We start from the raw sequence: 22,270 nt of genomic DNA, 5'->3' as shown, positions 1-22,270 counted from the left end.
CTCCACACCAATCTTGATTTTAGGACTGCTTTTCCTCATAGTTGTGAGATTTATCATATGTGGCATTTTGTTATCACAATTCAAAAAGATAAGAAAAACCACATGGCTGTAAATATTGTTTCAATTATCTTAAAGATTATGTAAAATGTAGAGAAAGTTATTTCTTAAAAATTAAATGGGGAAAATAGGTCAATGGTTACCTTTATCCTCCTCAAAGAACATTTGAAATTTATTACATTTAAACAGTCATTTCAGATACACATCAATCTCATTATGTACAACAATTGAACAAAAGAAAAGAAAAATTAAAGCCATCAATGTCTCAAAATACAATGAGCTGACTCATTATATTATTTTTTTTTTTATTTTTTTATTTTTGGAGGTCAACTTGGGATTTAATTTGCATTAGCACTTACATGCATAGTAGTCCAAGTTGTTGACCTCATGACTTTAAAAAGTAACTCTAAAAAGTAAAATGGCCCTTCTTGGAAAACTAAAGAAAGACATCCAGCCACAGTTGTAAAACGTCTCATCAAAACAATGTACCCTTTTATAAATTACGCCTCAATTTAAAAAAAAAAAAAAAGTAACCCCAAATAAGAAGCAGCTCTGAAAAAGAAAAATATAACTTAAGATATTTGAAAAAAACAAGGTGAATACAGGTTCAAAAATAATTAACATACATTTTCCTAAGGCTACCTAGAATTAGGCTTTAAAGAATTGTACCATTTCAAGTTTACCACTAGTTACTAGTTACCAATTTACAAACAAGATGTTCACTTTTTTTGTTCCTTTATCAAGAGAAAAATCTACCTTCAGACTATGAGGGTGGTGATGGGGAGGGACTTGAAAGCAAGATTCAAACAATCCCATGCAAATATCACATTTTTCAAATGGAAGAACTCCAAACTGCACTAGAAGTTCCAATCACTAAGACACTTTCCATTGAAATGATTTAAGTACAAATACATGGCACCAAGGTTTAGGCCTAATATAGACCTGACAACCAAGTCCTTGTTTTCTGAAAGAAAGGCCTCAAAAGTCCCACTCAATTCCACATAACAATGCTTCAAAGATCAATTAGATTTTCATTTCCTTAATATTTTTGTTTTTGACTTCTAATCTTAAAGACTAGATTAAAACTTAGCTCAATTCCCAGAAGGCATTGCTTCCCTTTGCTCTATGAAAGAGTCCACCAAGACCTCTTCCTCAAAACCATCTGGCCCCCAGCCTCTAGCCTGTGCTTGTGATGAATCTTTCTCAACATCCTGAAAAGGTAATGTAGGTAAAATATGCTCATAAACATTAAAACTAGTTGTTAGAAAGACGTAACTAGCTTTATAATTTAAGTTTTAAAACATAAATACTTGCAGCTTGATCTGCACTGACAATGATTGTCGGAGCCTAGAATTCAACATTTACAAATTCTCATTCACACACACAAAACACACTATTATCACACAACTTGTGTCTTGAGAGAATCTTCTGCTTTTTAAATCTTTGGCCTCCCAGTCAATCCCAAGTTCAACCAACTTTAACTAAAACTTCACTCAGAATTTCGCCTTTCACCAAGTTTTTCATCCACACATTAATGCTTGTCATATCTTTCATCAACTGTCAAAATCTGAAGCCTGCTCAGAGATCACCAGGTAAAAGAAAATAAATGAAATACACAGAGGTTATTTCAAAAAAAAACATGACCATCAAAAAAAAAAAAAATGTCACGATTCCCGATTGGGATCATCCTTTGTTTACTACCAGTAAGAAAAATCCCACGTTGGACTATTTCACACTCCGGCATTGGCCAAAGAACACGAGAGCTGGTTCTGGAGCATGCAGTTTCTCACACAGGTGTCCCCAGAGGAACACCAGGGACAAAGTCACGTGAGGCCTCTCCCGTACAGAGGCTGTCTCACAGGGGCAGTGAGGACACCCACTAGTTTGTAGAGATCCCTGAGAAAGTATGATTCTTTTATTTATTTATTTATTTATTTATTTATTTATTTATTTATTTATTTATTTATTTATTTATTTTAGTAAATTTATTTTACAACATCATTTAGTTCAACATAATAGCCACAGATTCCCTGTTCTCCCACTCTCGCCCCTCCCCTCCCCCCACCCTACCCCTCATTCCCACCTCCTCCAGATCAAGGTCTCCCCCGAGTACCGGGATCGACCTGGTAGACTCAGTCCAGCCAGGTCCAGTCCCCCCCTCCCAGACCGAGCCAAGCGTCCCTACATAAGTCCAGGATTCAAACAGCCAACTCATGCAGCGAGCCCAGGACCCGGCACCAACACACAGCTGCCTCCCCAACAGATCAAGCCAAATGACTGTCTCACCCGTTCAGGGGGCCTGATCCAGTTGGGGGCCCCTCAGCCTTTGGTTCATAGATCCTGTGCTTCCATTCATTTGGTTATTTGTCCCTGTGCTTTATCCAACCTTGGCTTCAACAATTCTCGCTCATATAAACCCTCTTCTTTCTCACTAATTAGATTCCCAGTGCTCCACCAGGGGCCCAGCCGTGGATCTTTGCATCCAGATTCCTCAGACCTTCCTTGGATGGGGTTTATGGCACAACTAACAGGGTGTCTGGCCATCCCATCACCAGAGTAGGTCAGTTCCTGCTGTCTCTTGACCATTGCCAGCAGTCTTTTGTGGGGGTATCTTTGTGGATCTCCGTGGGCCTCCCTACTCTCTGCTTCCTCCCCTTCTCATGTGGTCTTCATTTACCATGGTCTCCTATTCCTTGTTCTCCCTCTCTTTTCTTGATCCAGCTAGGATCTCCCACTCTCTTTCCCTCGACCGTCGCCCTTCATTGTTCCCACTCATGACCAGGTTGTTCATGTAGATCTCATCCATTTCTCCGTGTCTTTTTTGGGGTCCCATTTTCCAGGTAGCCTCACTGGTGATGTGAGTAGCAGTCCAGTCATCCTTGTTCCACATCTAGCATCTTCCTATGAGTGAGTACATACCATATTTGTCTTTCTGAGTCTGGGTCACCTCACTCAGGATGATTTTTTCTAGCTCGATCCATTTGTCTGCAAACCATATTATGTCATTGTTTTTCTCTGCTGAGTAGTATTCCATTGTGTATATGTGCCACAATTTATTTATCCGTTCTTCAGTTGAAGGGCATCTAGGTTGTTTCCAGGTTTTGGCTATTACAAACAATGTTGATATGAACATAGTTGAGCAAGTGCTCTTGTGGTATGATTGAGCATTTCTTGGGTATATGCCCAAAAGTGGTATAGCTGGATCTTGGGGGAGATTGATTCCCAATTTTCTAAGAAAGCGCCATATTGATTTCCAAAGTGGTAGTACAAGCTTGCATTCCCACCAGCAGTGGAGGAGAGTTCCCCTAGTTCCACAACCTCTCCAGCATAAAGTGTCTTCAGTGTTTTTGATCTTAGCCACTCTGACAGGCATAAGATGGTATCTCAGAGTTGTTTTGATTTGCATTTCCCTGATGATTAGGGATGTTGAGCAATTCCTTAAATGTCTCTCAGCCATTTGGGTTTCCTCTGTTGAGAATTCTCTGTTTAATTCTAAAGCACATTTCTCAATTGGACTGTTGGTCATTTTGATGTCTAATTTCTTGAGTTCCTTATATATTCTGGATACAAACCAACAGCCAACATCAAATTAAATGGAGAGAAACTCAAAGCAATTCCACTAAAATCAGGAACGAGGCAAGGCTGTCCACTCTCCCCATACTTATTCAATATAGTACTTGAAGTTCTAGCCAGAGCAATAAGACAACATAAGGAGATTAAGGGGATACAAATTGGAAAGGAAGAAGTCAAGATTTCCCTATTTGCAGATGACATGATAGTATACTTGAGTGACCCCAAAGATTCCACCCAGGAATTGATAAAGCTTATAAACACCTTCAGCAACATAGCAGGATACAAGATCAACTCAAAAAAATCAGTAGCCCTCCTATATACAATGGACAAAGAAGCTGAGAAGACAATTATAGATACATCACCCTTTACAATAGCCAAAAATGACATAAAATACCTTGGGGTAACACTAACCAAGCAAGTGAAGGACCTATATGACAAGAACTTTAAGTCCCTGAAAAAAGAAATTGAAGAAGATGTCAGAAAATGGAAAGATCTCCCATGCTCATGGATAGGCAGGGTTAACATAGTAAAAATGGCAATCTTACCAAAAGCAATCTACAGATTCAATGCAATCCCCATCAAAATACCAACACAATTCTTCACAGACCTGGAAAGAATAATACTCAACTTCATATGGAAAAACAAAAAACCCAGGATAGCTAAAAGAAACCTGTACAATAAAACAACTTCTGGAGGCATCATAATCCCTGACTTCAAGCTCTACTATAGAGCTACAGTAATAAAAACAGCTTGGTATTGGCATAAAAACCAACATGTGGACCAATGGAATCGAATTGAAGACCCTGACATTAACCCACACACCTATGGACATATAATTTTTGACAAAGAAGCCAAAACTGTACGATGGAACAAAGAAAGCATCTTCAACAAATGGTGCTGGCATAACTGGATATCAACGTGTAGAAGGCTGCAAATAGATCCATATCTGTCACCGTGCACAAAACATAAGTCCAAGTGGATCAAAGACCTCAACATAAATCCAGCTACTCTAAACCTGCTAGAAGAGAAAGTAGGAAGTAGTCTTGAACGCATTGGCATAGGAGATCACTTCCTAAATATAACACCAGTAGCGAAGACACTGAGACAAACAATCAATCAATGGGACCTCTTGAAACTGAGAAGCTTTTGTAGAGCAAAGGATACGGTCAACAAGGCAAAGCGACAGCCTACAGAATGGGAAAAGATCTTCACCAACCCCACATGTGACAGAGGACTGATATCCAGAATATATAAGAAAGTATGATTCTTAAAATCTGGACTGTGCATAATTCACATCAGTCCTGTTCAGGTACTAACTGGAAGAAAGATGCAGCTGTTTGCCAGAACTCAGCACTCCACTCTAGATCAGCCATGTGGCCATGATGGCTTTCTCACAAATGATATTCTCTAGTTTAAAGGATGATTATGTTGGGCTACAGATTTGCTATTTCCAAGGATGGCTTGGAGTTCATCACTCATCACTTGATTTGAGTAACCATCCCAAAATCAACCATCTATTGAAAAAAGAAACTCTTCAAAGAATGACTTCTCACTCTGTAAGAAATAAGCTAGAAACAGCAAAGTAAAAAAAAAAAACTCTAATGGCTGATACTGAGATTAAATTGTGTTCAATATGGGATCTAGTGGCTTACTGCAAAAACCAGATCCGGAGAGCTATAGAATTATACATATGCTCACCATCAAAATAACTTACATGAAACTGCTTCTGGCATAGATCAAGAGGTTAAGATTAAAAAAATAAAAACAATGGATTGAACCTGCATGTTCCATTGCTCATAAACTTGCACACACTATTGTTCTGCAAAAAAGACAACTGCAGCAAAGAAAAATGGCCCTTTTGCAAACAAGCCTAAAAGTAACCCCCAAAAAGAAAAAAAATAACATGCAGATATGTATAAAGTGTTACTATTAAACACAATGCTATCTCTAGGGGGGGAATTAACTGCATAGGTTAAAAAAGAAAAACAAAAAACCATGTGCAACATCTTAAGCCAGTAAAGCACCAAAATAAAAAAAAATTTAAAAACCCACCAAAAATCACTTTTCATAATGATTAACATAGAAGCACAAAATATCGACCATAAGTCAGGAAGCAATTACCTGTACAGATACAATGTCCACTGTTGAAAGATTTTTTCTTCAATTTAAATGTCTTTTCTCATCTCTAAAGAAACCTTAAAGTGCTAACTTTACTTATATAAAGCAGGCAAATTCTTCAAGTAATTTGCTACTCCAATTTTTATCAGCCTAAACAAGGAACTAAAAATAGCAAGTGAAGTGAAAAGGGCAGAACACCTGATGGGTTCCACACAGGTAGACACCCCGGAGAACGTCACCTACCATCCCGCCTTTCTTCACTGCACTGCACAAGCTAACAGATTAAGTATCTGTTTTCTTACATTAACTCCCTAGGATTTGCTAAGGTTTTTGCAAGTCACTAGGTAACACTTATAGTCCTAAGGAAATAATGTCACTTAAAAATCAGCACTGGACACAAATTAAAGCGAGCTTGTGTGTGTCTACTGCCTTAAACTAAAAGTGAGGCATTGCTTACAAACTGTGACGAGCCGCCCTCCACCGGCCGGCTCACTACTCCTGCCCCTCGGCTGCCTTTACAAGGAAGTATACATTAACCAGATGGCGATTGATGTGCTTGCTGTAATCCTTTTCCTTTCTGAAAGACCGATCACAGAAAATACAAACAAACTCTCCCTCAGTTATTTTAACTGCCAAACCCTCCTTCCCACTTTTTGAACTTGCCTCTTGTGGCACCACTGGCTGAGCCCCATGCAGCCCAGAATCATCACTTCCCTCGGACATATTATCACTCAGGTCACTTCCGTCATCGCTGTGCATGCCTTCGTCTTCATCAATGTCCAGTGACTCGTTTTCAGCCAAAGTGATAGGAGGCAAGGCCATTACGGTTGGTGATGGGACAGGAGGCAATGGTGACGTCGGTTCGGGTGCTGAGGCTTTCACAGGGACACTGTCTGGGTTCTGCTCAGTGTCCCCTTCCATTTCACGAAGCCCAACTGAACCAGTCTGACACTTAGCATGTAACGTTTCACCACCTGACCCATTTGGGTTTTGTTTCGAGGATAAGACACTGGTAGATTCCTTGGGAGCAGCAAGTGTAGCTAGACTCTTGCCAGCTTCCTCTGTTCCCACTTTCTTGAGAGGGGCCATTTTATTTCCTTCCCCATCAGAGCCAATTTCTTGGTCCTTGGGTGTCTCGTCTCTTCTTGAGTTTCCCTTTGGAAGATCCTGTGCGCGGCTGCTTCCCTTCAGAAGCTGGCTATCTCTAACAGGCACTAAGCCAATTTAAATAAGGACTTGCTCCTGCCACACCACCTCACTCCGCATGCCCGACTTCTCCTTGATACTCTCTTTTCAGGGAGAAGACCTTTTTGGTGACTGGTTTCACTTGAAGAGGTGGCTCCATGACAACAGGAGGCTCCTTCTGAACAGATCCCATGTGAGGAGGCCCTGTCTGAGCAACCTCCACCTGAGCATGGTCCAAAGGACAAAGCAGCCTCTTCTGACAATGTCCCCGCTGAGACTCCATGGGAGGAGGCGGCTCCATCTGATCAGGCTCCATGGGAGGAGGAGGCTCCCTCTGAGCAGGCTCCATGGGAGGAGGAGGCTCCCTCTGATCAGGCTCCATGGGAGGAGGCTGTTCCATCTGAGTAAGCTCCATGGGAAGAGGCTGCTCCATCCCTGGAGGCTCCATGGGAGGAGGCAGCTCCCTCTGAGGAAGCTCCAGGGGAGAAGGCAGCTCCCTCTGAGCAGGCTCCAGGGGAGAAGGCAGCTCCATCTGAGCAGGCCCAGTCTGAGCAATATCCATGGGAGAAGGAAGCCCGGGCTGAGTAGAGCCTGTAGGGGTGACCACCACCTGAGTGAGTGCAGGACCGGAAGAGACCTCCTCCTGAGCCAGCTCCATGGAAGGTCTCCTTCTGCATCTCTTGAGCAGGTCTGCTGCCTTTCTTACTTGATTTACCTTTTTGAGGTTTCTTCTTTGCACCTTTTTTAATAGAAGTATTTTGCTTTTTATTGTCCCCCTTAGTCTCCTCCGTCTTGCTGTCATCCTTTGGCACCTCGGTACTATTTTTGGATTTGCTTTCCATCTTTTTCTTTTCTTTTTTGTCACTGGTTCCTCGTTCACAGGCTCATCTAACGGATGGGCTTCAGCATCCACCTTTCTTTTGTTCTTCTTGGCTTTACTGACTTTTTCTTTATTATTTCCTGTATGTACATCTATGTGTTTCGTCTCTGCTGCCTTAGTCTCTGTCGCGGATTTCCGAGTTCTGGTAGTTACCTGGACCACTGAGGCATTGCACAAGACTTCTTCTCTTTTGAAACATCCTTTTTCTCTAGATATTAGGATAGCTACACCAGCTTGTTTCTTAGGTCCATTTGCTTGGAAAGCCTTTTCCCAGCCCTTTACTCAGAGGTAGTGTCTGTCTTTGAAGTTAAGGTGTGTTTCTTGTATGCAGCAGAAGGATGGGTTCTGTTTTCTTATCCATTCTGTTAGCCTGTGTCTTTTTATAGGTGAGTTGAGACTATTGATATTGATGGATATTAATGACCAGTGATTGTTAATTCCTGTTATTTTTTGTGGTTGTGTTGTCTTGTTCTTCTGTGGTGTATGTTGGTGTGGGATTATCTATTGCTTGATTTTTCATGGATGTGTTTAGCTTCTTTGGGTTGAATTTTCCCTTCTAGTGCTTTCTGTAGGGCTGGGTTTGTGGACAGGTATTGATTAAATCTGGTTTTATCCTGGAATATTTTGTTTACTCCGCCTATGGTGATTGAGAGTTTTGCTGGGTATAATAGTCTGGGTTGGCATCTGTGGTCTCTTAGTGTCTGCATGAGATTTGTCCATGATCGCCTAACTTTCATAGTCTCTATTGAGTAGTCTGGTGTTATTCTGATGGGTTTGCCTTTATATGTTACTTGGTCTTTTTCCTTTGTGGCTCTTAATATTTTTTCTTTGTTTTGTGTGTTTAGTGTTTTGATTATTATGTGGTGAGGGGACTTTTTTTTTTTTTTTTTTTTTGGATCCAGCCTATTTGGTGTTCTGTAAGCTTCTTGTACCTTCATAGGTATTTCTTTCTTTAGGTTAGGAAAGTTTATTCTATGATTTTGTTGAATATATTTTCTGTGCCTTTGAGTTGGTATTCTTCTCCTTCTTCTATCCCTGTTATTCTTAGGTTTGGTCTTTTCATGGTGTCCCAAATTTCCTGGACGTTTTGTGTTACAACTTTTTTGTCTTTAGTGTTTTCTTTGACTGACGCATCTATTTTCTCTATCGTGTCTTCAGTGCCAGAGATTCTCTGTTCCATCTCTTGCAATCGGTTGGTTATGCTTGTTTCTGTAGTTCCTGTTCGCTTTGTCAGGATTTCTATTTCCAGCATTCCCTCAGTATGTGTTTTCTTTATTGTCTCAAATTCATTTTTCAGATCTTGGAATGTTTCTTTCATCTGCTTAATTGCTTTTTCTTGGCTTGATTTGATTTCTTCCCATTTTTTGTTCGTTTTTTTCTTCCATTTCTTTAAGGGAGTTTTTTATTTCCTCTTTAAGGAAGTTTTTCATTTCCTCTTTAAGGAAAGTTTTTATTTCCTCTTTAAGGTAGTTTTTCCTTTCCTCTTTAAGGAAAGTTTTTATTTCCTCTTTGAGGGAATGTTTTATTTCTTCTTTAAGGGCCTCTATCATCTTCTTAAAGTCATTTTTAGGGTTGATTTCTTCTGTTTCTTCTGTCATGGTATGTTTAGGTCTTGCAGGTGTAGAATCACTAGGTTCTGATGTTGCCATATAGGTCTTTATGTTGTTGCCTGTATTTTTGCACTGGCGTCTACTCATCTCTTCCTCTGTGCAGTGCAGGTGGTATCTGTGTCTGAGAGTGCCTCTCTTGTTCTAATTTTTAGTCTTGGTTTAGTAGGGGTTCTTGGTTAAATTGGTGCTATTGGGCTGTTTCTTCTGACTCATATATTATTATGATGAGTGAATAAGCTGAAGTTAAAAGTTTGACTGTTGGACTTATTCAAAAGAATTTATGACTCACACTGAAGCTTCAGCACATTAGTCTTTGGTCTGAAGCTTGCACAGAACTGTGGACCACAACCTCAGAGGCTTTGTTGCCTTAAATGAGACTGTCTAGTGAAGTATTCATAGCTTCTTTCCCCTCTCATCCTTTCATAGCAACACTCTCCTTTTTTAAATATCAACTGACGATTGTAGATAAATACTACTAAGTTAGAAGCATCAATCTAAATAGTCTATATGCTTGGCATGACACATTTAGATTACAAACTAAACAGAGATCATGTAACACTAAGGTCAAATGGGAAACATTCCAAAAAATGGAGTGATGGGAAAGATGATGTCTGATATTTCTGAATTGTACTTAGACATTTGGTCACTCTAATAAAGCCCTGAAGTAAGGTTAATATATTTACTTCTTCAGTCTTTATAGCTTGCCATTATTCCTATGTGCTAGACAGTACCTCAGCAATGTTTTCATTCAATTCAACATACTTATGTCTGTACTGCCGCCCAAATAAAACCAATAAAATATAAAAAGCAGTTTAAGAATACCACTAAAGAAATAATTCATTAATCAGTATTACATTCTTATTTTAGTCTCATGTAATTGTATTTTAAAAGAATCATTCAGCAAATCGGGGGTTAATGAGTCTATATTTGCAGTTTTGCAGCAGCAGATAATGAAGCTAAAAATAATTTCTTCATTTATGTATTAGAATGAACACAATAATTATTGAGTATGTAACTGATGTTTTTATTTGTTTTCACATGTCCTTTCAAATACACAATGCAGCTATTAATAATATGAATGGGGTAGTCAGTCCTTGAGCAAAGAATATTCACAATCTCATATTGAAAACAAATATCTCATACAAATGGAATTAGATTTAACAATGGCTTTGCAAGATAATTATTTATGACCTACCAAAGTGAGCATTTAACCTAGACAATGAAGTGTGTAGGATTGGGAAAGACTGCCAAGAAAAATGATATCAACCAAAAAAAAAAAAAAAAAAAAACTAGCCAGGCGATGGTGGCACTTGCTTTCAATCCCAGCACTTGGGAGGCAAAGCCAGGTGGATCTCTATGAGTTCGAGGCCAACCTGGGCTACAGAGTGATCTCCAGGAAAGGAGCAAAGCTACACAGAGAAACTCTGTCTTGAAAAAAACAAAAAGAAAAGTGGTATCAATTACAGTCCACGGTTATTTTTATGAACACTCTTTCTTTTACTCTTAGCCCACTTTGCACATCTTTAAATCTAAAGATGAGATGGACTTGTAACCCCTAAGAGTTTTGCAACTTCTAGATGCTTCAACTAGAATTCGTTCCTTTCTTTGGTGAGCTTATCTTCAGGTATGAGACAGAGTATCTCAGTCAAGGTTGCTGATCTCCCAACTACACTTAAACTTAATCACTCAAACAGAAACTCCAGAATTATCCTGCACAGACTCCATTCTATGACAGTTTTGAAGCTGATTAAGCTATTTATTTGCTCAAGTAGTTTATGTCCCTGACTTACACTAGATGATAGCACTTATGATCATAAACAAAAGATAATTCATCATTAAAAAACTTATAATACAGGAAAGCACATAATATAGCATGATGCTTATGGTTTATAATCCAGAATCCAATTATGTAGTCTAGCCTCACTTTGACACAGATTTCTCTTGCCACTTGCTGTATCATTCTAGTATTACTGGTAGGTGTCCATAAGTTTGTATTATGAAAGTAATGTTTCAGTATGCGACTTGAAAAAAAACATCAAAATGAAGAATAAAGTAATTGTATAGATGCTATTGCATTCAATTTAATAGAATACAATGCAAATACAAGCTAGCTTACTTAGTCCAATATTTTCAGATGTGGGAGCCTGAGGCAAAGGGCTCACAGGTTCAAAGCCAGCCTGGAAAACATGGCGAATAGCTAAAACTGCATGTGAATGAAGAAATGTGGTGATGATTCTGATGCAATATTTAAAACCATCTATTTATTTTAATTTTCTTCAAAGCTTCTTTTACATCCTTGTTTCTCAGGCTGTAAATCAGTGGGTTCAGCATGGGAATTACAAGGGTGTAAAATAGAGAAGTCATCTTGTCTTGATCAAGGGAATAAGAAGAACTTGGACGAAAATATGTGAAGAGTAGAGTTCCTTGAAAAATAGCAACTGCGGTCAAGTGTGAGGTGCAGGTGGAGAAAGCTTTGAACCTCCCCTCAGCAGAGTGGATTTTTAAGACTGATGAGATGATATAACAGTAAGAAACAAGGACTCCTGATATGGTGCTCAGTTCAAGGAAACCATAAATAGTGAATAATGCCAACTCGTTTATTTGAGTATCTGAGCAGGAAAGAAGGTAGAGTGGAGGTAGATCACAGAAGAAATGGTTGATTTCATTGGATCCACAGAAACATAAGCGGAATGCCAAAGTTGTATGTATCAAAGCATCTGCTGTTCCCACCAGGTAAACCCCAGCCATGAGCATGGAACACAACCTGCTGGACATGTTCACTGTGTAGAGCAAGGGGTTGCTAATGGCCTGGTACCTATCATAGGCCATCACTGCCAGCAGTACACACTCAGAATCTGCAAAGGTGCAGGAAATGAAGAATTGAATAGCACACCCCCAGAAGGGAATTGACTTGTTCTTGCCAAATATATCTACCAGCATCTTGGGGCCAATTGCAGTGGAATAGCAGAGATCACAGAAAGAGAGGTGGCTCAGGAAAAAGTACATAGGTGTGTGGAGCTGTGGATCAATTCTGATCAAAATTATCATACCAAGATTCCCCAAAAGATTGATGAGATAGATGAGTAGAAATATGGCAAAAAATGTCCCTTTCATTTCAGCATTATTGGTAACTCCCACAAGAATAAATTCAGTCAATGAGCAATTTCCTGTATCCATTCTTTCTTCCTCTCTATGCTTGTGAGGAAATAACTAGAAAAAAATTACAAATGCATTTTAACTTCTAGATATCAACAAAGTATTTATGAGGTAGAATACAATTCAATCATTTCTCATCTATTTTACAGCATAAAAAATGTCAGAGTGCTGTTTCTTTCTTATAACCATTTTTAACCTATTTGCTAATAACAACGGCATTATTGGAGAGAGACAGTTGAGAAACTGAGAAGCATCTATGAACTATTAAAGGCTCATCACTTTTTGCCAGTTCTGAAATGTAAATAATGCAAACATTATTTATTGCAAGAGTTTGATTTTGATATATGGATTCTCATTTGATCTTTGTAATAATATGAAATAAACATAGATGTTAGAGACACAGGCTATAAATGAAAGAGGACATTATTTCTATTCTTTAATGTATTAATACACAAATTAGATTGATTATTTTATTTCTAAATGATCAAATGAGCTTAAAAATCTTTTTTTGGTTTACAAATAATCATTAATTAATAACTATAATAATGACTACATATGTTTAGTTGTAGAAATGCAAAACAAAAATTTATTAGTAACAACAAAGACAGCTATTGCTTTTTTGTTTTATTTTTAAATGTTTTTAATTGAAATAAAGTTACATCACTTCCCCCCCCTTTCTCAGTCAAGCCCCACTCTAGCTATCCTCCTCATCCCACTCCATGACCCCACTCTCTGATAGCAACCTTTTATTATATTTCATATATATATATTATATATTTATATATATTTATATATTTATATATATATTTATATAATATATTTATATATTTATATTTATATAATATATATAAATATTAATATATAAATATATATATACAATATATATATGTTATGCACAAATATACATAAATATAGAATCTGGTGATTGTTTTTGTTGGTGGTATGTATATAGTTTAAATGCTAGCCATTTTTCTTGGTCTACGTAATGTTACCTTAGGATTTACTGAGATATAAGATAACTTATCTGATCATTGATTTTTACAATCTGTTATGTTTCGCAATAGTACTCCTTACCCATCATTAGCAGTGGTCTGGTACCAAAGGATAAGTCTTCTGACAAGTTAGATGGTTAAAAACAAGCAGCATCCATAAAATAATTCACATGTAGCTGTGTCAGGAGCAATTATCAGGAGACATTACAGGACACAGGATTACGCAGTAGAGACTCAGCGGTCATTTGATAAGATCAACCCACTAGTATAAACGAGTCTACTGAAGGAAACCATCATGCAAGGCATTTGGGAATTATTGCCTTCTGAATGAATTGTCTGTTTTCTTGCTGTAGCCTTTTCCCATTTGTTACAAATTTGGAGGAAATTAATTTCCCATAGTTTAGAAGTGTTTGATCATCCATTGGTCACAATTTTCCCTATGCATTTGGGCTACGTTGATAATATCCCTTAGCTATGTGTAAAAACAGTCACACAGTCAAAACCTGTTTTCCACAAGCAGGTCTTTTTCCTTTTTCCAACATAAGTTTAGAGGTTTGCCTTTCTGCTATTATCTTCATTAGCAGGCATTTGGTCAATGTTAAACATTCAGAAAAATTATTTCATTTGAAACATTTTCAGACACCCAAGGACAGCCTTTAGATAGATAGGGTACAAGCATGCCCTGAGCTCACCTCGCCAGCAGATAAGAAAGAGCTGCCTCAAACTAACCTCACACTAACAAATTCTTAATATGTTGTACTTACTTTCACCTCGGTTCATTAATTAGCTTATTATCTAACCACATTTAGGAATGCAGTATTACACACGGATTCCCTCTTTTCCCTTCTTAGATTTCCCTATTGATTTAAGGTCTCTCTCCCTCTCATTCCCTTTAAGAGTTCAACGAGGGTTTTGCTATTCACTCCCATTTTGAGCCATAAAGGAAGCCTGACAATTTCCACCTTGTGAAGTTTTTATCTGCCTTTATGATCCTCAAAGAATTCAAGCCTTGTGACCTTGCGTTGGCCAGAGAATTGCTTTTTTCTTAATGTGTATAAAACTGAAAACTTTGGAGACTCAGGGTAGAACAAAGAGAGAAGAGCAGAGGCAGAACAATAAACGACTTGGATAGAAAGAACACGATGTGAGTAGATTCATTTCCCATTCCTTAGATTAGTTCCTTCACTGGTTTTAGAGTCTCCTTTGAACTCTGGGAGAAAGCCTTGGAAGTTGGACCTTAAAGGCTTTCATTACAGTTTGGTTTCACTACTTACATTTTCTTACCAATTTAAAAAAGCAATAAGAATGAAGCACAATAAATGTTCTAAAATATGTCTGCTTTCTTGCCTATGTATATATTTTCATGTATGTGTTTCACATATGTATATATGCATATACCTGTGAGTTTAGATAAATATTAGAATTTCAATGATGGTTACTTTTGCCTTTTTTAGATTATGTAAATAATATGGAAAGTATTTCATAATGCAATAACATTGTAAGCATTATTTGTGACACAGTAATCCAATAGTTTTTACTTGATATTTAAATCACTTAAATATATATATATAGATAGATAGATAGATAGATAGGCATAAAAATAAAAATTCTTATGTTGCGATCTTAGAATGAAATAGTGAAAATGCTATGTTGCTGATATTATAAGGTTTTATGAGAGTCAAGTTTAAAAAATTATTTTCATTCATTGGATTTAATCTTTAAAACTGAGCAGGAAGTAAAATCATCACTAAAAAAATTGTTTCTAATGAGGTAAAATTGAAACTGCTTTGCTTTTACCCTGTTTTTGAAAATAGAGATATGTAGGAACCCACCTGAGAAGAGTAGTTCTTAGGTGCCTGAACACTGTTACAGTGGTATTTTATTATGCCAACTGTCATTTGGGACTGAACTTTGTGAAATAATTTCCCCCAGGCTTTGGTGTGACCAATTAATATCTTCTATATTCTTCACTGTAAATACATCACCATTTTTAGCAAACATGTAGCTTGAAGTGTTCACAGCTTTAATTATTTCAGTAAGGATACCACAAGGTACATATATGTGTATACAGGTATAGGTACAAATGTATGTATATGGGCACACACACACACACACACACATATACACAGACATATACACATACATATATTTACACACAAATATATATATATATATGTAATACATATATATTTGTGAGTATACATGATAAAGTAGTTAGTGCTCTTCAATCTCAGGATCCATTCCTATCTTCACTTTTAAAAGTACTCTTTGGTTAGTCACAAAGTTAACGATCTTTATAGATATATTATTTTTAAAAAGGTATTTTAATTGCAGTGAAAGTCACTGTCACCCAAATTTCCTAACCACAAAATATTTTCAAGAAATTAATTTAGTTTACAAAATGTTTATTAAAAATATATTCTTCTCTCATATAATACATCCCAACCATAGTTTTCCAGCCCTCCACTCCTCCTAGTTCCCCCACTGCCCCCTCTCTCCGAGATCCACTCCCTGTCCAACTACATTTCAAAAAAGTGTAGGCCTCCAAAAGACAATAGCCAAACAGGACAGGACAATATGCAATAAGACAAGGCAAAAGTCCTCCTATTGATGCTGGGCAAGGCAACTAAATAGGAGGAAAGGTGTCTCAAAAGCAGGCGAAAGCACCAGAGATAACATTATGTTGAAGAGAGACAGAAATAGTACTCATGGAGTCAAAAGAAAGTATTGAATTCCCTAAGGCTACAGTAATATTAGATAGTGAGTCACCTGATTTGTGTGCTAGAATCTGAACTTGAAGGTGTACTATGCACTCGTAAGCAATGAGCCATCTCTCCAGCCAAGCAGTATATATTTTAAGGCATTATAATGTTCTTCTTTTTTTTTTTTGGTTTTTCGAGACAGGGTTTCTCTGCATAGTTTTGCGCCTTTCCTGGAGCTCACTTGGTAGACCAGGCTGGCCTCGAACTCACAGCGATCTGCCTGGCTCTGCCTCCCGAGTGCTGGGATTAAAGGGATGCGCCAACACCGCCCGGCATAATGTTCTTCTTTTAATTTTAGCTGAGGTTTCATTATTTAACTACATCTGTAACACATTGTTTATAATACACCAGTTGCAGTTTCTCATTGTGTCATGTTGTGGAATTAATATTGTAAAATTGACAAGTCTACCAAAAGTAGTTTACAGATCCAACATATTCTCAATCAAAATCCCTATTTCAATCTTCACAGAAGAGAAAAATATTTTAAAATTGAAACAGAATCACAAAAGACTCCAAATAGGGCAAAAATATTTACCAAAAAAGAAAAATGCTGAGGTATTGTCAGACCATATTTCAATATATTTTACAGGGCTGTAATTTAAAAAAAACACTATAGTACTGTCACAAAATTGCACATGTGGACCAATAGAATCAAACAAAATATCTAAATATCTGTCCTCCTAAGTACTGCCATCAGAGATTTGCCAAAGAAGCCAAAAACATAAACCAGAGAAATGACCATATCTTCAATAAATGGTACTGAAACACTGGGTGTCCACATGAAAATCAATGAAATTGGACATATCTCTATGACTGTACAAAATTTAATTCAAAATGATCAAAAACCTCAATATGAAACTGAAATGTTGAATTTTCTATTATAAACATAAGCAGTGCCTTGCAGGATATAGGTATAGAAAAGATATAGAAAGATATAGAAAGGAAAAAGAAGACTGTCCAAGAATTGAGTCCAAATTTATAAAACTTAAATAAAAAATTATAATCATAAAGTCCAAAAGTTTCTACTAAGAAAGCAGTCATACAAGTGAAGAGAAAACTCACAGAATGGGACAAAAAAATGGGCCAATAATATGCACAATAGAGAATTACTACCTGGTTATACAAGGAACCCCAAAATCGAAGTCATGAAGAGAAGTGAGACATTTACAAATGGGGTGAGTCTGAACTGATTGTTCTCACTCAGAGATATAAGTAATGATTCAAAAAAAAAAAGCTTCATCAGCTTTAGCAATTAGGGAAATGCCAATTAAATTATGCCCATTGCTAAACTACAGACAGATATAAAATAGCTTAAAGGGATTTTCATATTTCTTATTTAAATCAGAAAAGACCATATAATGTGTTTTCTTTAAGGAAAACGGCACTTCTAGCTGAAATGTTATAGTGAACCATTGTTTTAAAATTCTTAGGTATTCGCTACATTAGATATTTTTAAAAATCCAATAAATTATAAATATTATTTAACCATAATACAACTATTTAATGAGAATTTCATTATTATAAAATTAACATTTATTTACCTATAATTAACAGAAGAAACTGTCAATTTTAATTCAATTTCATCTAAATTCACAATGATAATATATGTAATTAAATACATTTTCTTCAAATATAAACCATTCAAATTTACATTACTGTTCATGTAATTATTTTTAAGACTTTATGTATTTTTCTTTAAAGGAGTCTTTTGTGTGTCTTTGTGTATGTGTACCACCTGTTTGTGTTGAAATGCTAACCCAGTCCTCTGGAACAGTTACAAATGCTCTTAGTCACTGTATCATCATATTTCCAGCCCTTAACTTCACATTACTTTTGTTTTCTTTTTTTCCTTTTGTGGATTTTCAAGACAGGCTTTATCTGTGTAGCTTTGGAGTCTGTTTTGGAACTCGCTTTGTTGGCCAGGCTGGCCTCAAACTCACAAGGTCTATCTCCTTCTGCCTCCTGAGTGCTGGGATTAAAGCCCTGCACCACCACCACCTGGCTAACTTTACATTACTTTTAACATACCATGTATTTGAAATGATGCATGGAAATTCTGTTTCTGCCATATTTCTAAGTAGACACTTCACCATTTGTCATGCTGAAAATATCATTTATGAAATTTTCCATGAACTGGGAGTGGAGAATACAGTCGAAACACCACAATTGGGCATATACTAAAAACTTATTCTAGGAACAGGAACTGCAATTAGCATATAGTGTGTGGATGCATCTAGTATCAGTTAAATAGCATATGAACTGTTATACCAATTAAATTTTCAAAAGGTTGTTATAACCACTAAGTCAGTGAAATATGTCAAAAGCAGAAGATGAACTGAACATAAATATACTAGATATGGTTTCATAGGGGTAGATGTGGGGAGGCCAGCTCCCACTATTTCCCAGGGTACTCTTGAGGAGAGAGGGATAAGAGATATTAGGTAGAAATATAGAGGGGAGAGAAACAGAAATAGATATCCGCTGGCCCCTTCTGTCTCTTCTAAAGGGCCTTTTATAGGAATGCCAAGAGGTGGAGCCAAAGACGTGGTCAAGCAATTCTCTAATGCAGCCCTACTGGGTAAAGCAATCTCAAATCTCAGTAGGAAACCTTTGCGGACCTCCACAAGCAGAAATTTCATTTTCATTAAATTCTGGTCAGTTAAATAAAATACAGATTATATTTTACAGTGTATATGTGTATATGTATATATTTGCAGTGTATATGTGTATATGTATATGTATACACATATACACTGCAAAACATATATTTAAAACATATATATATACATATATGTTTTAAAATTAAACTGAAATATTCATTCTGATGAATCAAGTTGATGACAATAATGAGAAATTTTATTTCCATCTTTATCTAAGAACTTACTACACTCACAAGGGATTATAAGTCTATGAAAAATATTAATCATGTTTTCACAGCAACAAAGCCTAAGGGGAAGAGACTATAGGGATATAAGTCTCAAGTGGTAAAAATGTTGCATCCATTCTCTGCCACCAAATCACCTCTCCTCAGGAAAGCTCCTGAGATTCCAAATCCAATAATGCAAGATTAAAAATTGTCTTTTCAGAAGAAGTCTAAATTTTTAAATAAATTAACTTTCAGAATCTACTTGGATCATATGTTTAAAATCTAATACAAATACTATTTTATATTTAGTACAGGAAGATTCTGACTACTCTTATTAGTATCTATAAAACCATATTTTAGTTATTTTCCTTTAATAGATTATTAGAAACTACTATTTATTCATTTCAGTCTCTGTAGATACATATGTGAATTCAAAGGCTGCATATTGCTTGTCTGTATTTTTGCCTACTTTTTAATAAAATTTTATTGAGATAAACATTATGGAAATATTATATTAAAATATTAAGATGTGAATGTCAAAACTTGATGAGAGACATAATAAATAGTGAGTCAAATTTTCTCATAAAGATGCATTCTTACATTCTAATATTTAAATGTTAACTAAGTCACATGCACTTGGAAAATCATAAAAGTTCATGTAACTGAACACACACATGAGGATATATATTTTGATAGTTTTTAATCTTCATGTTTACATTTTGTAACATTAAATACATAATATGTGCAGCTGTGACTATACATGCGTGACTTCATGTCACTTACACTATTTTTGTAGCCTTTTCCTTTGAATGATTAGAAGATTTATCTTTGTTTCCAATTGCCATTCCAAAATATGCAAAAAGCTTGATGGTCAAAGAATCACAGCTGTTTGGAAACAAAAGTGATCAGGAATTATTTGTTACTTACCATATACTAATAAACAGAAATGTTGTTGACAAATAGTAGAAAGCATTAAGTATTTCATTAATTATTGATAGAGTTATCACTTCTAAAATTCACAGGTTTTCATAGCATCTTTATGTGTTGGGGATAAATTTTATTTATATCTCAATATTAAGTTCAGTGAATTTGAAACTACAATATCTGACCATTAGCTCCACTAACTTAAATGATTATATATTATTTTTAAGATTGTCAGATGACAGTAAACTAAATATATAATTCCTGTTAAGGAAGTCAAATTCATGGAAACTACTGTGTAGATGGTAATATTTGTCAAGAACACCTTCTAGTTTTCAAAGTTTATTAATTGTTATGCGAGATGGATTTTAAAATTAAATAATTCTATCTTCTTTAAAGAATGAAGTACAATTTTATGAACTTCTCATGATAAAATAAATTAAAAATAAAATAATGTCCTATGTAATAAAAGTATTATGAACATATGTATTTTAATTTTTAAAGTTTATCCAAGAAAAATGGACGAGGGAAATTGCTCCTTTCTTGACAAATTCATTCTCTCTGGAATTACTAATAACCATGACATGAAAGTGGCCCTCTTCACCACATTCCTACTTGTTTATCTTGTTAATCTTCTGGCCAATCTTGAGATGATCATCTTAATTAGAGTGGACTCTCAGCTTCACACACCCATGTACTTTTTCCTCAGCCACATCTCCTTCTGTCACCTCTGCTATTCCACAGCAATTGGACCCAAGATGCTGGTGGATCTTTTATCTGAGGAGAAATCAATTTCCATGGTTTGGCTGTGTTTTGCAGTTCTTCATCCTCTGTGCCCTTGTTGATTCTGAGTGTCTACTGCTGGCAGTGATGGCCTATGATAGGTACCAGGCCAATAGCAACCTCTTGCTCTACACAGCAAACATGTCAAACAGAGTGTGTTTTATGCTCATGACTGTGGTTTACCTGGTGGGAACAGTTGATGCTTTGATACATTCTACCCTTGTCTTCTGCTTATGTTTCTGTGGGTCCAATGAGATCAAACATTTCTTCTGTGATGTCCCTCCACTTCTATTAATATCTTGCTCAGATACAGTGATCAATGAGTTAGCAGTAATTACAGTTTGGGGGGGGGTTCTTGAGATAAGCACTATTTCAGGTCTCCTTGTCTCCTATTGTTACATCATCTCGGCGGTCTTGAAGATTCATTCTGCTGAGGGGAGGTTCAAAGCTTTCTCCACCTGTGCCTCTCACCTGACCGCAGTTGCAATTTTTCAGGGAACTGTGCTCTTTATGTATTTCCGGCAAAGTTCTTCGTAATCCCTAGATGAAGACAAAATGACCTCACTATTTTACACTCTAGTGATTCCCATGCTGAACCCTCTGGTTTACAGCTTGAGGAACAAGGATGTGAAAGAGGCTCTGGAAAAGTTGAAGAATAAAATGTGATTTTATACCATTTTCAGATGTAAGTATACATGATTGCTTTTAATTCATGCTGCATCACAAACAAAAAACATTACATCATGTAATAACTTAATAAAATGCATTAGTTCTAACATCTTATTTAAAGGAATGCATAATCTATGCTTAGTTTTCTTTAAACATCATGTTATAATATCTCTTTGAAGAACTTTTCCTAAAAATTTCAATTGTGCACAAGTTTTATGTGTCCATCTGTTCAGTGTGTGACAAATTAAATAGGATATGGTGAATACTTATTCACTACCTTTGACAGGTATTTTTGAAGCTAATTAAGTAGCTTAATTTGTAGATGTAACCATCTTTTTAAATAAGAAACACAGAGCTGATTCAGAGATGAAAGCCAAGCGGTCAGAGCAATAGCTAAGAGCTGAGACTAAAAACCTTACCCTTCACTGCCACTGCTGTCCTACATCTCCACAAGAGACCTACTTCCTGTGTGTTTGTCCTTTTTATTGACTTTCTGTTCTGCCTTCTCATTGGTTGTAAACCCAACCACATGACCTCCTCGTCATTGCCTGTCTGTACAGACCTCCAGGTCTTCTATGGTTGGTATTGAGATTAAAAGCATATGTCTCCATGCTGGCTGTATCCTTGAATACATAGAGATCCGCTTAGCTCTGCCTCCCAAGAGCTGGGATTAAAGGCGTGCACCACCAACACCCAGC

The 22,270-nt window shown here is 36.6% G+C and overlaps 1 protein-coding gene and 1 pseudogene across 1 annotated transcript; one reads left to right on the top strand and one right to left on the bottom strand.

Annotated features, from left to right (window-relative positions):
• Positions 1 to 11,670: 11,670 nt before the first annotated feature.
• LOC114687345 (olfactory receptor 5W2-like) lies at positions 11,671 to 12,606 on the bottom strand. The gene has a single exon (XM_028862008.1). The coding sequence runs from the start codon at positions 12,598 to 12,600 to the stop codon at positions 11,671 to 11,673; it is 930 nt and encodes a 309-aa protein (XP_028717841.1). The 5' UTR covers positions 12,601 to 12,606.
• An 8,032-nt stretch (positions 12,607 to 20,638) lies between these two features.
• On the top strand, positions 20,639 to 21,569 carry LOC114687355 (annotated as a pseudogene).
• The last annotated feature ends 701 nt before the right edge of the window (positions 21,570 to 22,270 follow it).

The sequence above is a fragment of the Peromyscus leucopus genome, chromosome 4, assembly GCF_004664715.2.
Source record: "Peromyscus leucopus breed LL Stock chromosome 4, UCI_PerLeu_2.1, whole genome shotgun sequence".
In the NCBI taxonomy this organism is placed as follows: domain Eukaryota; kingdom Metazoa; phylum Chordata; class Mammalia; order Rodentia; family Cricetidae; genus Peromyscus; species Peromyscus leucopus.
The sequence above is the reverse complement of the archived record's forward strand: the minus strand, read 5'-3'. Positions and strand labels throughout refer to the sequence as shown.

Coding starts and splice junctions, on each gene's coding strand:
- LOC114687345 (XM_028862008.1), bottom strand. CDS start 12,600: ATGGATACAGGAAATTGCTCATTGACTGAATTTATTCTTGTGGGAGTT.